General features: G+C 39.6%; 1 protein-coding gene across 3 annotated transcripts in view; it reads left to right on the top strand.

Annotated features, from left to right (window-relative positions):
- SH3KBP1 (SH3 domain containing kinase binding protein 1) overlaps nt 1–13,543 on the top strand; it is a 339,163-nt gene that overhangs the window by 298,502 nt on the left and 27,118 nt on the right. For all 3 annotated transcript variants that reach the window (XM_077807185.1, XM_077807184.1, XM_077807186.1), the window contains 3 exons: nt 2,991–3,042; nt 8,529–8,609; nt 10,135–10,297. In XM_077807185.1, coding sequence (XP_077663311.1) covers nt 2,991–3,042; nt 8,529–8,609; nt 10,135–10,297 — 296 coding nt within the window. The remainder of the gene's footprint in view (nt 1–2,990; nt 3,043–8,528; nt 8,610–10,134; nt 10,298–13,543) is intronic.

Raw genomic sequence — 13,543 nt, 5'->3', positions numbered from 1 at the left:
GCCAGATTAAATAACTTGGAAACCTTGATAAAGAAATCACAAAACAACTCCCAGAAGCTACCACAATTATTGAAGATGAAGGTGGAATTTATGGCTCTTGTGAGAGCAACAAAAACTCTTTCACAGAGTAAAATGTCATTCCACACCAGAGTGGATAGCCTGGAAAAGAACGAGGCCTGGTTATGAAAAGATGATGATTTCAAAAAGAGGCAGAGACCCTTGAAAAAAAATATGCAAGGGAGTGAGGAATGGGGTGGAGTGGGGGGAAGAGGGAGTGGGGAAAGGGGGGGGAGTGGGGGAAGAGGAAGTGGTGGAATAGGGAAGGGGTGGGTGGGGGGAAGAGGTTGTAGGGAGGGGGGAAGAGGGAGTGGGAAAGAGGGTGGAGTGGAGAGGGGAAGGAGGTAGGGTGGGGGGAAGAGGGAGTGGGGGAATAGGGAAAGGGGTAGAGTGGGGGGAGAGGTAGTGGGGAAGGGAGGGGGGGTTGGCGGAAGAGAAGGGGAATGGGGAGAGGAGGAGCAGGAGGCAGGGAACCATGGTGAGGTGGCTGGGGGGGCAAAAGTTCTTTGTGCCCAGGTCCCCAGTAAATCTTAATTGGTCTCTTTTGGTGCAGACTTCCAACCTTGAGCCCTTCTAGCTTGTCCCTTCCAACCAGTCCCTGTGCCACTCCTGTTTCTTTCCCATCCTTGGCTCCTGCCCCAGTTCCAGACACCTTTGCTGATACATTTTCAGTCTGAGTCTCCTCTGCTCAGGCTTCTCATCCCAGTCTCAGGCTCCTTGTCCAGCGAGGTCTCCCTCTCCTGGCTCAGGGCCAAGTCCCAGTCTGCTCCCTACCTCACAGGCCCGCTCTCCTTTCCAGCCAGTCCCCGTTTCCTCTTCTCAGCTATTTGTCTGATCTGTTTCCTCCCATCACCCCCCTGACACTAGTTCCTAGTCACAGGCTCCATCCACAGGCTCTTCAGCCAATCTTGGACTCAGCCAACCCCTCCCCTGTTCTTTGTTCTGGTCTCTTTGCCTATCCAGTTCCACTTTTTGCTCTCCCCCCATTTTCTCATCCAATCTGTGTCCCCCCCCGTCCCCCACAACCAACTGACTCCAAGGCCCTTCAGCTTCCACTCCCAGTCTCCTGACCCAACCAATCCCAGCATCCCTTCCCCACCCCCCCAGCTCCCAACTGCCCCCACTTAACCAATCACAGTCTGCCCCTGCTGCTACTAGCTCCCAGTGTGTCCTTGTCCCAATCTCCCCCTTCCACCTCCCAATCAAGGTTTCTCTCCCTTCCCCTCTAGTCCCAGTCTTACCAGACTCCTTGTCCCAAAATACTTCTTTCTCTCCCTGCTTTTATTCCCCCTGTATTTGAATCAGATGGCTTCCTCTTCCACTCTGCTTGGGCATGAGCTGGGGGGAGTGGGGGGGGGGCAGAAGAGGCCAGCACTGAAAGCACAGGAGAGGCAAGCTCCCTGCTCTCAGCTCCAGTGTCCAGCCCCACTCTGGCCCAGAACAGCCACTACAGGGAAAGACTTTGAACCCCCTTAGCCTTGGGCTGGAACATGCTCAGTCGCTCTGTGGGGATGGTGCATCTGTCGTCCAGTCACATGTGAGAGCTGTGAGGGGATGGACCATACTCAGTGAGAATGGGATCTTCAGAGATTGTAGATGTTTAGCTCTATTAAATCTTTACTGAGCACATGTGAACTGTGATTTTTATTTCAAAGGCTTGTAACTTGGCTAAATTTGGAGGGGGGGCAGAATTGTTGAACTTTCCCCCAAAAGATTCAGCCTGGGGCAAACACCCAACAAGGAAAATTTCAGCCAAAAGGATTAAAGTTTGGGAAAGTTATAAGCAACTGAATACACGGTTTTATAATGGGTAGTATCAGGCAAACTTAATACGCGGTGCTACAAGCCCCACCTATAATAAAGGGTGTCCTAATCAGTGTTCCTCAGTCAAGAAAGTAGTGGCTTTTACGTGGGGCCATTAGGTTGCAAGTGATTAACCAGGAATAATAGAGTCATCCTGAGGAATGCCACATAGAGAGAGAGTGTGTGTGTGTGTGTTTTCTATCTATCTATCTATCTATCTATCTATCTATCACCTCTCTAATAAAAACTATATATATATAGTTTTTTATTAGAAGAGTTTTAACTCAAAAGCTTTGACCTTTTATTCTAAGTGTGGGAGTTAAATTAGTGTGTCATATGCCCCGTTTGATTTTGCATTCACTCCAAGGCATTTACAACATCTGTCAGTATGATGCGCACGCGCACACACGCACAAAAGGAAAAACCACCCACAGCTAATCTACATAATAGAGAAGAAAAACAGATCTGGAACCAATTCAGTGATCATATTTGTTAAACATGTAAAGTGTTGCAGTCCTGTTAGGAAGGATGGTGATTGCAGAGAAAATAAATGATGAATAATTATTCAAAGATGAATAACAGGCTGTTGATGTGAATAATTAGCTTCATTTCATCAAGCTTGGGAAGCCTTAATAACTGTGCTTGAAGATGTTCTTCACAAATGCGATAACAACCATATATTGGCAAATGACAAAATGTAACCTCTAGAGTATTTCCTGTGTTCTACATTTATGCTTCAATTTAGTGTAAGAAACATATTTCAGCTCTTGGATTGCCTACACGTTTTTCAAAATGGCTTTGGATATTTAAAAGATTAAAGCTTAATTGCAAAGGCTACTTCACTATATAAAAGGCCATTGTTTTCAGTGATTGTAAGCCACTTAATGCTGAGCTTTTATCTAAAAGACATTTCAACTATAAAAATAGTAAAGTGGCATATTATTTCTCAATTACATTTTCTTTCTTGAAAGTCTTTTAAATGAATTTAGTACTTGTGAAATGTGTGATTGACAGGCCTGGAATCTGAAGACGTGTAATTCTCATTGTAAAGTAGCATCTGATTACATCAAATCTTTCTATGAGTTCAAGTGTTTACAAGCAATCTCTTTTCTGCTTTTCCTTGATTTTAGAGACCTAAGAAACCACCACCTCCATCAGCTCCTATCATCAAACAAGGGTCAGGTAAGGTGTTGTTGCTCTTATATAATATACATCAGTTAAACACATTCCATACAGAACACATGTATTTTCAAATTTGTATGGATGCCATCAGTGTCAAAGCCAATATGCAGAAAGAGTCTTAATTACTAACAGTAGATTGGATACAAGATGCAAAAGAACCATGAAAGATTGTGATATGCTTGCTGAATAGATTGTGAGTGAACTGAAAGAGGACACATGCCAATTCTTATTTGAAAATAATACATTAGAAGATTTATCTTAAATATTATGGTTCATTTCAAACAGTTTATACTAAACATGAAACTTTTGTTCTTGGAATTTAAAACAAATTGTGATGGTGCATAAAGTTAAGCACATGCATACATTTTTGCAAGGTCAGTGTCATAAATTTAGGGAATATAAACTGTAGTAGGAAAGTTTATTAACCTTTCACCTGCAGGCCCCATCTGCACTAGAAATACATGGCCTTTTTCCTGTCCATTTGCAACTTAGGCCTCACTCCTGAAACTGGATCTGCATGCATGCAGGAGTCAAAATGTGTGGATCCAGTTGCAGAATCAATCTCGTAGTTTCAGTTTCTTGTTTATCCATATTTTATAGTTAGGCTTAAGTACACTATTAACCACAGAATCATGTTCAAACTGATTTAGGGGACAACCTGTGTTGTAACCAAGTTCCCTGGTATATCTGCATTTTTACAACGGCTAGGTCCAAAGCTATACTACTGCAGCTGAACTGGAGTTAACTGTGGTTCATGGTAACACAACACAAATATGATTTACTTGCCCAGTGTAGATTAGGCATCGCCATGTTTAAACATGTGGGTATAAACATGTTTTTAAAACTCTTATCCCTGCTGTGGAGAATGAGGAAGATATCTGGATTATTTTTTATGAATATTATATGTACTTCACTTTACCTGCTTGATGATATTCTGCTTGAGTACACAGAGTTAAATCAAAGGAGGCTGTTAGGGAGAACAAGAAAGAAATACATTATTCATATTATTTTCTGGGTAAGCAAACTGTGTTTAAACGATGTTAGAATGAACCATGATCAAACCCAGTTAACCAAAACTAGTTTTCCTTCTGTAGATAAGACCTTAGGGTAAAATTTTTAGAAGCAACTATGTTTCAGTAGAACGTACGCAACTAAGTTTCTTAAGGTGCTTTTGAAAATTTTAGCCTTAAAGACAGAATTCAAGTTGTGTTTAGGTCATAATAACTCAGAATGAATGGGATGGTCTCAAAGGCCTCGTCTGCACTAGTGTTTTTCCCCTAAAATTTCCCAGTTGTTGTCACAGTGATGCAGGCACTTGTGATGACAAAGGACTTTAATCACTATTTTCTATCCCCCACCTCTTGGTTAAAAATCTAGTGGCTTCTCTACAATCGCACTCCCACTGTTACTTACCACCACTGGGAAATTTTAGGGTAAATAAGCAAGTATAGACATAGCCAGTCTAGTCAGGGTTTTCTACCTATTGTTATCTGTTCCAAGTTTGTGTTTCAGTTCACTAGTGTATCTGATAGTGAATCAAGGAACTATATTTGAAATTTAACTCAATCAAGCAGTTGTTTCTATTTGTTTAATCATGCCAATAGTTCACTTCTTTGTCTTGAGACACTTAAAAAGAGATTTAATTTTAAGATAGATTCTGTTATTCAGATGATCTACCTGAATCATTGCTCACTGAGAGCAGTATAATTTTGCCATCTAGTGGTGGTTGCAGTGTTAAAAAAAAAATCAGCAATGCTTTATCCACAAATGAAATTATAATCACGGCTATGTTTTGGAAAAACCCTTTAAAAGATTACATTTCTGTTTATATCTCGGCTTCAGGTTTCTCTTTCATAAAATGGTGAGAATAATAATTTTAGCCTGTATATAGCCCTTTACATACTCAAAGCACAAGGTACTTAGTCATCACAATAGCCTTGCGAGATGGACAGATAAAGTGCAAATTGAGACACGGAAAAATGAAATGACTTGCTCAAGGCCATTCGAGTTGGGGGCAAAAGCCAAAGATGAGAACTCAGGTGTTTCAGGTTCCTAGTTCCAAACCCAATCTACTGACTGGACCATGCTATGTATCTGCAAGAAGTCTGTGAATGTTTAGGTAAAGTACAACATTTCAAGGCTGAAGAATGCTCTACTTGTTGTTATGAATTAATATCTCCTGCCACCAACTACAGTGTGAAATCACAATTTTACCAACATGGTTCTGTATTTTACCAGTCTTGGCACGAGGCTGATTCTGCTATTGGTGGTTTTGAATACCTGTTAATACATGATATGAAAAATTAGATCCAGAACTATCAGTTGCATGCTAAATAATTAAAAACCAATATATTCTATTACTGAGCCTAGAAAAATAGCACAGGGTAGAAGCAAAATTAACATGAGAATCTGGGGAACTACAGATCGGTCAGCCTCACCTCAGTCCCTGGAAAAATCAGGGAGCAGGTCCTCAAGGAATCCATTTCGAAGCACTTGGAGGAGAGGAAGATGATCGGGAACAGTCAGCATGGATTCACAAAGAGCAAGTCATGCCTGACCAACCTGATTGCCTTCTATGATGAGATAACTGGCTCTGTGGATATGGGAGAAGCGGTGGACGTGATATATCTTGACTTTAGCAAAGCTTTTGATACAGTCTCCCATAGTATTCTTGCCAGCAAGTTAAAAAAGTATGGATTGGATGAATGGACTATAAGGTGGATAGAAAAGCTGGTTAGATCGTTGGGCTCAACCCGTAGTGATCAACAGCTCAATGTCTAGTTGGCAGCCGGTATCAAGCGGAGTGCCCAAGGGTCGGTCCTGGGGCCGGTTTTGTTCAACATCTTCTTTAATGATCTGGATGATGGGATGGATTCCACTCTCAGCAAGTTCACAGATGACACTAAATTGGGGGAGAGGTAGCTACATTGGAGGGTAGGTATAGGGTCCAGAGTGGCCTTGACAAATTGGAGGATTGGGGCAAAAGAAATCTGATGAGGTTCAACAAGGACAAGTGCAGTCCTGCACTTAGGACGGAAGAATCCCATGAACTGCTACAGGCCGGGGACTGACTAGCCAAGTGGCAGTTCTGCAGAAAAGGACCTGGGGATTACAGTGGACGAGAAGCTGGATATGAGTGAACAGTGTGCCCTTGTTGCCAAGAAGGCTAATGGCATATTGGGCTGCATTAGTAGGAGCATTGCCAGCAGATTGAGGAAAGTAATTATTCCCCTCTTTTCGGCACTAGTGAGACCACATCTGGACTATTGCGTCCAGTTTTGGCCCCCCCACTACAGAAAGAATCTGGACAAATTGGAGAAAGTCCAGCGGAGGACAATGAAAATGATAAGGGGGCTGGGGCACATGACTTACAAGGAGAGGCTGAGGGAACTGGGCTTATTTAGACTGCCAAAGAGAAGAGTGAGGGGGGATTTGATAACAGCCTTCAACTACCTGAAAGGGGGTTCCAAAGAGGATGGAGCTTGGCTGTTCTCATTGGTGGCAGACAACCAAACAAGGAGTAATGGTCTCAAGTTGCAGTGGGGGAGGTTTAGGTTGGATATTAGGAAAAACTGTTTCACTAGGAGGGTGGTGAAGCACTGGAATGGGTTACCTAGGGAGGTGGTGAAATCTCCATCCCTAGAAGTTTGTAAGGCCTGACTTGACAGAGCCCTGACTGGGGTGATTTAGTTGGTGTTGGTCCTGCTTTGAGCAGGGGGTTGGACTAGATGACCTCGTGAGGTCCCTTCCAAGCCTAATTCTTCTATGAGTCTATGATTCTTCTATGATTCTATGTTTAGAATTAGCCTTTGTCTATATTACAAATTAAAGCCTGGTTCTATTTTGTATTTTAGTATAATTGGGACCTTAACTATATCCCCAAACTGGGCTTGAGATGAGACTGTGTGGTAATCATACTTAGGAACCTTGGCCAGCTGCAGCCATGTTGTAGCTGCGGTGCGCACACACACACACGTTTAAAGTCCTGTGTCGCTACTTAAGTTTCTCGGGATATTCGACTTATATAACCCATGAGTTTAGAGTGACTGTGATTGGGAGGCTAGCAGAAGTGTCCTCCTCTATGTCAGTGGTTCTCAAACTTTTGTACGGGTGACCCCTTTCACAGAGCAAGCCTCTGAGTGCGACCCCCCTTATAAATTAAAAACACTTTTATAACACCATTATTAATACTGGAGGCAAAGCAGGGTTTAGGGTGGAGACTGACAGCTCACAACCCCCCACATAATAACCTCGCAACCCCCTGTAGGGTCCCGACCTCCAGTTTGAGAACCTCTGTTCTATGTGGTGTAAAAGGGTGATGTGTGTAGCTCAGTTAAAAAATACTTATGGGCATGATAAGCTATACAAGTGTTGCCTGTTGAATAGAGCAGTTACAGAGAAACAATGTCCAGTAATCTCCAGTAATGAGGGGCCATTAGCATTGATGAGTAGTGAGTGTTAGGGACCAGCTGCAAGTATTGTATTACCATATTCAGAAAATGTAAATGTGCTTGAGTGCTGCATAACACACAGTGAAACAGACGGAACAAAATAGTGTTATGTAGACGTTTTAAACACTGCTAAGCTAAAATGGTTGTAACACCTTGTAGTTGGCTAGTGGAATGAAGCCAAAACCTGTTATAATAATTCTTATAAATAGAGCCCTACCAAATTCACGGCCGTGAAAAACGTGTCACGAACTGTGAAATCTGGTCTCCCCTGTGAAATTTGGTCTTTTGTGTACTTTTACCCTATACTACATAGATTTCACAGGGGAGACCAGCATTTCTCAAACTGGGGGTCCCAACCCAAAAAAGGGTTGTGAGGGGGTTGCAAGGTTATTGTGGGGGGGGGTCGTGGTATTGCCACTTTTACTTCTGCACTACCTTCAGAGCTGGGTGGCCGGAGAGTATATATACCCCCTTTAGCTGTGAATCATGTTCAAAACTACTTTAAAACACAAACAGTACTTTATTTGTGCTAAGTATTATTATGCAGACAGCAACTAAATTAATAAATCTGATATCTATGTGGAATTATTTTCTTAGCATCAAAAAGTCCCATTTAATTGACTTACTCTACTGAACTTTCCTCCCCATTGAATTATTTTTGAGTCTAACAATGATACAGAGTTAAAGGATTGTAAAATTTAATTTTCTAACTCCCTGATATTTGGAATGGAACAATTGTTTGCACATTTCACAAAATATTCTACACTTCCATTTTGCAAGAGCCTGCTCTCCTGAGACGTTTTGGAAATCATGTAACTTGGTTGCAAAGACTACACTATCATGACATTTTGCATGCTTTTGTGACATAAATAATTTTAATTGAAAATGGGCTAATTTTTAGTTTAAGCGTGAAAATTTCAAAATTGGGGAATCAAAAAATCAAAATAAAGGGGGACAAATTTAAATGTATATCTTTTTCTTGGTTTGTTTGCAGATACCTTTTTGCAGAATCCTGAATTTTCCTTTCTTTGACAGGTACCACAGACAGAAAACATGAAATCAAAAAGGTACCCCCTGAAAGGCCAGAATGTCTTCCTAATCGAACAGAGGAGAAAGGTATGAAATGTGCTTCTATGTCTGCTGTTTGCAGAGTGATGAATAGAGAAGGAGGTTGATTCAAGTTTTCATTTTCCAGTCAGTAGGTAGATTTAATTAAGTGTATTCTGTGGATGTTTTGTTCTTTTTATACATTTTATAACTTGGCTGATACTATGCTTAACCTAAACCACTAGCCCATTCAAATATGCCTGTGAAATACAAATGGTTTATAATATTTTGCATCACTTAGACAACACAGCAATAAATTGGTCTCCAGGGCTTGAATGCCACTGCTTTTGTGAGTTGAAATCAGACCTTTGAACACATTTTTATTTTGGAATTTATTTAATTTTTTTCCCTGCAACTATTATCAACAAAGACAAATTGCCTATGGCTGTTTTTGTGGTCCATGATTCCTTCAAACCTAGTATCCTAAAACTTATGAAGAGATAGCTTGGCTCTGTGTAATATTCTTAAGTGTATGCCATAGGGATTCCTGTGTATATTCACAACATACTGTAGACCATCTTGTCACTGATGGGTTTGGTATATTATGAGAGACAAGGTGTGAGAGTTTTGCCACAGACTTCAATGGAGCCAAGGTTTCATCCAAGGAATCTGGAGTGTTAAAAGTGTTTAGCTACATTTTACTATGTGCATTTTCAGCATATTTTATAATGGGACCATTCAAGCTGTTTATATGTGCTCGATGTACATCCTAGCAATAGCAAGCATTGGCATGTTAAAGACTGTAGAATTTCCTATGAAAATTAATGAGTTTAAATTCAAACTAACCACTTTTTAAACTTGGAATCCCAAATATTAGGTACCTACATCCATATTTAAGCCCTTTTTGAGAGGTACTTATTTCCTGTGGATCCAATTGCCCAAATTTGTAAAAAAAAAATCAGGCCACTTCTATTTAGATGCCTAAATATGAATCTGGGTGTCGAAATGTTGGCCCCCACGTTGTTATATTTTGACCCTAGTATCTGAAGCTGATTCATTTTTCATTTAAATATATTTGTATTAAATACGTGCCAAATACATTTTCAAAAGAAGATATTTGCATGCTTAAGCAGAGCATTAAGAATACACAAAATTATCCTTATTTTTGTGCTCTTCTAACTGAGTATTATCTCACAGAGTAAAAATTAGTATGAAGGTGGGCTTGGAAAAAATGTTTCTATATGATGTGTAATTCTCTTGTCTTCTTATTTTAATAGTTATTTAGATAATCAATAAGTTTTTTTAATTATTAAAATCAGAAATTACACTCAGATTCATACACTGTCTACACATGTCAGCCAAGAGTAGGTTTAATGCAAATTCAAACTATTGAAATATGTTTAGCACAAAACTGGTATAAACATTTTATTCTCAGAAAAGAGTGAAATAAGGCAGAACAGTGAAGAATGCAGACTTATTTCTTAGATATGGTTTAACTAACATTCATAGCTTCTGTACATTGTAAATCAATGTGTGCCAGTGAATTTCACTTAATAAGGTCTTTGTTCTTTTTTGGGGGGAAATTGATTTAAAGAAAGACCAGAAAGAGAGCAAAAACTGGTAGATTTGCACAAGCCTTCGGTTCCTGCGATACCTCCGAAGAAACCTCGACCACCCAAAGCAAACTCTCTGAACAGACCTGGTGCATTGCCCCCAAGACGACCGGAAAGACCAGCTGTGCCTCTGACGCATACAAGGTATTGTTAAAAGTTGCAAATTCACAGAGTGTATGTTTTCTATTGATGTTGCAGTTCATTTCCAATTCTAACTTTCTTTGAAATAATAATATTAAAGCCCTTTGGTTAGATACTGTATCATCACTCTGTCACACTGGTTTTACCTAGACTAGCGCTTCTGGTTTTATTGTAACTCACTTGAATTGATTGTCAATTAGACACCTGAAGATGTTTATTCCTGCTGTAAAGTTTGTGGAGTGTCTATATTAGCATGTACAATCAAGTTAGTTAACTCAAGTTAATTGGCACTCTGTTAACTCAAGTTACAAGACCAACAACTCTAGATTAGCCATGGCCACTGCGTGGCCCTTTCTACTCTCCTGGGTAGCTAAATATAATAGTGAATAATATTAGCCAGGATGCTCCCCTCTTAAACACTGTAGTGCCTAGAAATTTGATTTGATTTCAGTCCATTTTCCCTGGCTATTGTAGTGCAAGTCTAAGCATGTTGCAAACTGGGTTACAGAATGTGTTTTGATTACACAATGACTTACTCAAGGTACTACTCTAGAATGCTACTTGAAAAATAATGTATAGCCTCCATCAGTGGCTGTTCAATGTGCTTTACAAGCTTTGATTAAGTTTTGCAATACACTGGAGGGAAAGATCAGTATCATTGACTCAGTTTTACAAGTGGGGGAACAGAGGATGCAGGAGTTAAATGACTTACTCATGGTCACACAATGTCCGCGGCACAGACAAGAATACAATGTAGATGTCTTGACTCTCAGTCCTTCTCTTTAACTTTAGGTGATCATATACTACCTTGATAAGGGCAGGTTAAGAACCTGAATAGAATAGGACCCATAGATCATGCTTCCCTTCATTCATCTAATAATAGCCTATAGAAGGACACTCTTTATTGAAATCTAGTCAATTAAAAAAGTAATTTAAGATGCTATACCTGCCCTTGACCCCTCTCAGTTTTTGAAGTCTTACTGAAGTGCTTGGGACATGTCTATCTCTCCCCACCTGACTATACATGGGAGGTGCTTGAACATAACACTAAAGAAAATAATTAATACATACATACAATCTCATGTTTCTATGTTTAAGAATGTTTATGTTTCCCCATTAGCTGTTTGAAAGACCTACAGAAGGGTAAACAGTGAAACTGGATTTGAAAGTGCTGTCCAGTACATAATGTAACACAGAAAAAAGAGAGAAATATGTAATCCTCTAATCTCTTATGGGGTGTTACATGTAATGGTAATTGGTTTTTTTAAAAGTACAGAAAAATGTGTTTAAGTTGATACTGCCCCATGATCTTCTAAAGACTTAGCATTTTGCTCCTTACTTTTCACTAGCAGATACAAGCACATACCACCTGTCTGCTTCTGGTGGTCTAATCTGGCAAAGGATGGTTTGGATTTAGTTAATGATGCCAGATTTATAAGCATGAACATGGCATTAGCTATTAGAACTGTTCAGACTAAAAATGCTGTAATGGATAAGAAGTCTGGCAAGTTTTGTTGAAAACTGGAAGAAATTACAAAAAATGTAAAAAGACAAAAAACCCAGTTGATGATCTGGAAAACAAGATCATATTATGAAATATTAAGTTGTCAGGACATCCCTGTAGGTGAGGAAGCAAGAGAAATTAAGACATTCTACCACACTGGATTAGTAAAATGCTGATGATAAATGAGGATGTTCAGAATGATCTACTTGATCAATAAAATTCCCTCTTTTTTTTAATCACCGGAAGAAATGTATAACAACGTAACAGTATTCTGGTGGTAATCCCAAAAACTGTCTTCACTGTACCTCCCCTGGACCTCTTTGCCAAGATGTATATAATGGCGAAGAAAGAATGTTAATTGGAAGTGTTCTGAGAGAGGTTTGGGTTGGGGTTGTAAACTATTACGATTTTAGGGCTGAAGGATACTGAGGCTGAACTTGATGTTGGATCCTAAAAGGATACTTAACACCGCTGTCTTAAGGAATGCTAAATGTCCTTCAAGACTCCATATCTTAAAAATGTTCCCAATGAACAGAATTTGTCCATCACACACATACAAGTTTATTATAGGATTGTTCACAGGGGTGCTAGAACAATTTATAAATTATAGTGGAGGTGCTGAAAGCGTAAACCATGTATTTGGTTATTACTGCTTCAAGCCCAGGAGGTGCTGCCGCATCCCCAGCACCCCAAGTTGCTCATACCTTAAATGCTCAATTGCTGGCACTGACCTTTTGCCATTTGTATAGCCTTCTATTCCTTCAAAAAGCAACACCAATCTTTTGTAATGCACTTAATCTCCAATAGATGAAAGTGAAAAAGCTTGCTTCAGATGAACATATCTCAGAAAAACAGGGTAAAACCCTGGTTTCAAAAGAGACATCTCAACAGATAGAATGTGCCTTGTCTACACTAGAAAATTGAACTACTGGTAACTGGTGTAATTACCAATAGTGGAGCATGCCCAAATAAACCATTATGTCTGGGGACAGGTCAGTTGCAGCTTTGCCCCACATCCAAACTAGTTGCAGGGCCTTCTTGGTACCCAACCCACAGTCCTTGAAGCCCTATCCAGCCTCCAAAAGAAAATTATTTATTTAACTGAAGAAACTGATTTTTATTACAAAATATAAAAACAGCCCACTGAAACCCATGAATGCAAGACTCTTGACATACACTAGAATAAGGATGCCGTTGCTAACCAACAGCAACAGAAATCTAAGGGGAATTTTATTAAAATCTACAGGATTTTTCCCTTAGAATCTGCAAAATTTCTGTAGGAGTTCTATTTTTATTTGATATTCTAATTGGCCTGAGTCTTACAGATCTCAGAATAAGATACCAGAAGATACTTTCAAAATATGTATTAGCTTATTAAACTGAAATGATTGTAAAAAGAAATAACCAAACATATCCTGTAAATTACATTTAACAAAAACATCATTTTACCCTAATTTTCCAAGTTTCTGAATTATCCAAATAATTAAAAGACTATTTTATAGATTTGATCATACGAATGTCAAGCCTTATTCCTATAAAATGTCCTTACAAATAGGCATAACAGGATACAAAAGTGATCCTGGATAACCCATTAGTTTAAATTAGCTGATAAAATAGTGAGTGGTAAAACAGTTAGCAATTGTGGCATGCTTTATTTCTAACGTATTAATAGCTAATACCACTATTTTAAGAAACGCTAAATATCTCGGTCATTAGTTGCAGGGACAGTTATATATTTGGCACAT

Source organism: Eretmochelys imbricata, chromosome 1 (assembly GCF_965152235.1).
Source record: "Eretmochelys imbricata isolate rEreImb1 chromosome 1, rEreImb1.hap1, whole genome shotgun sequence".
NCBI classification, from domain to species: Eukaryota; Metazoa; Chordata; order Testudines; family Cheloniidae; genus Eretmochelys; species Eretmochelys imbricata.
The sequence above is the reverse complement of the archived record's forward strand: the minus strand, read 5'-3'. Positions and strand labels throughout refer to the sequence as shown.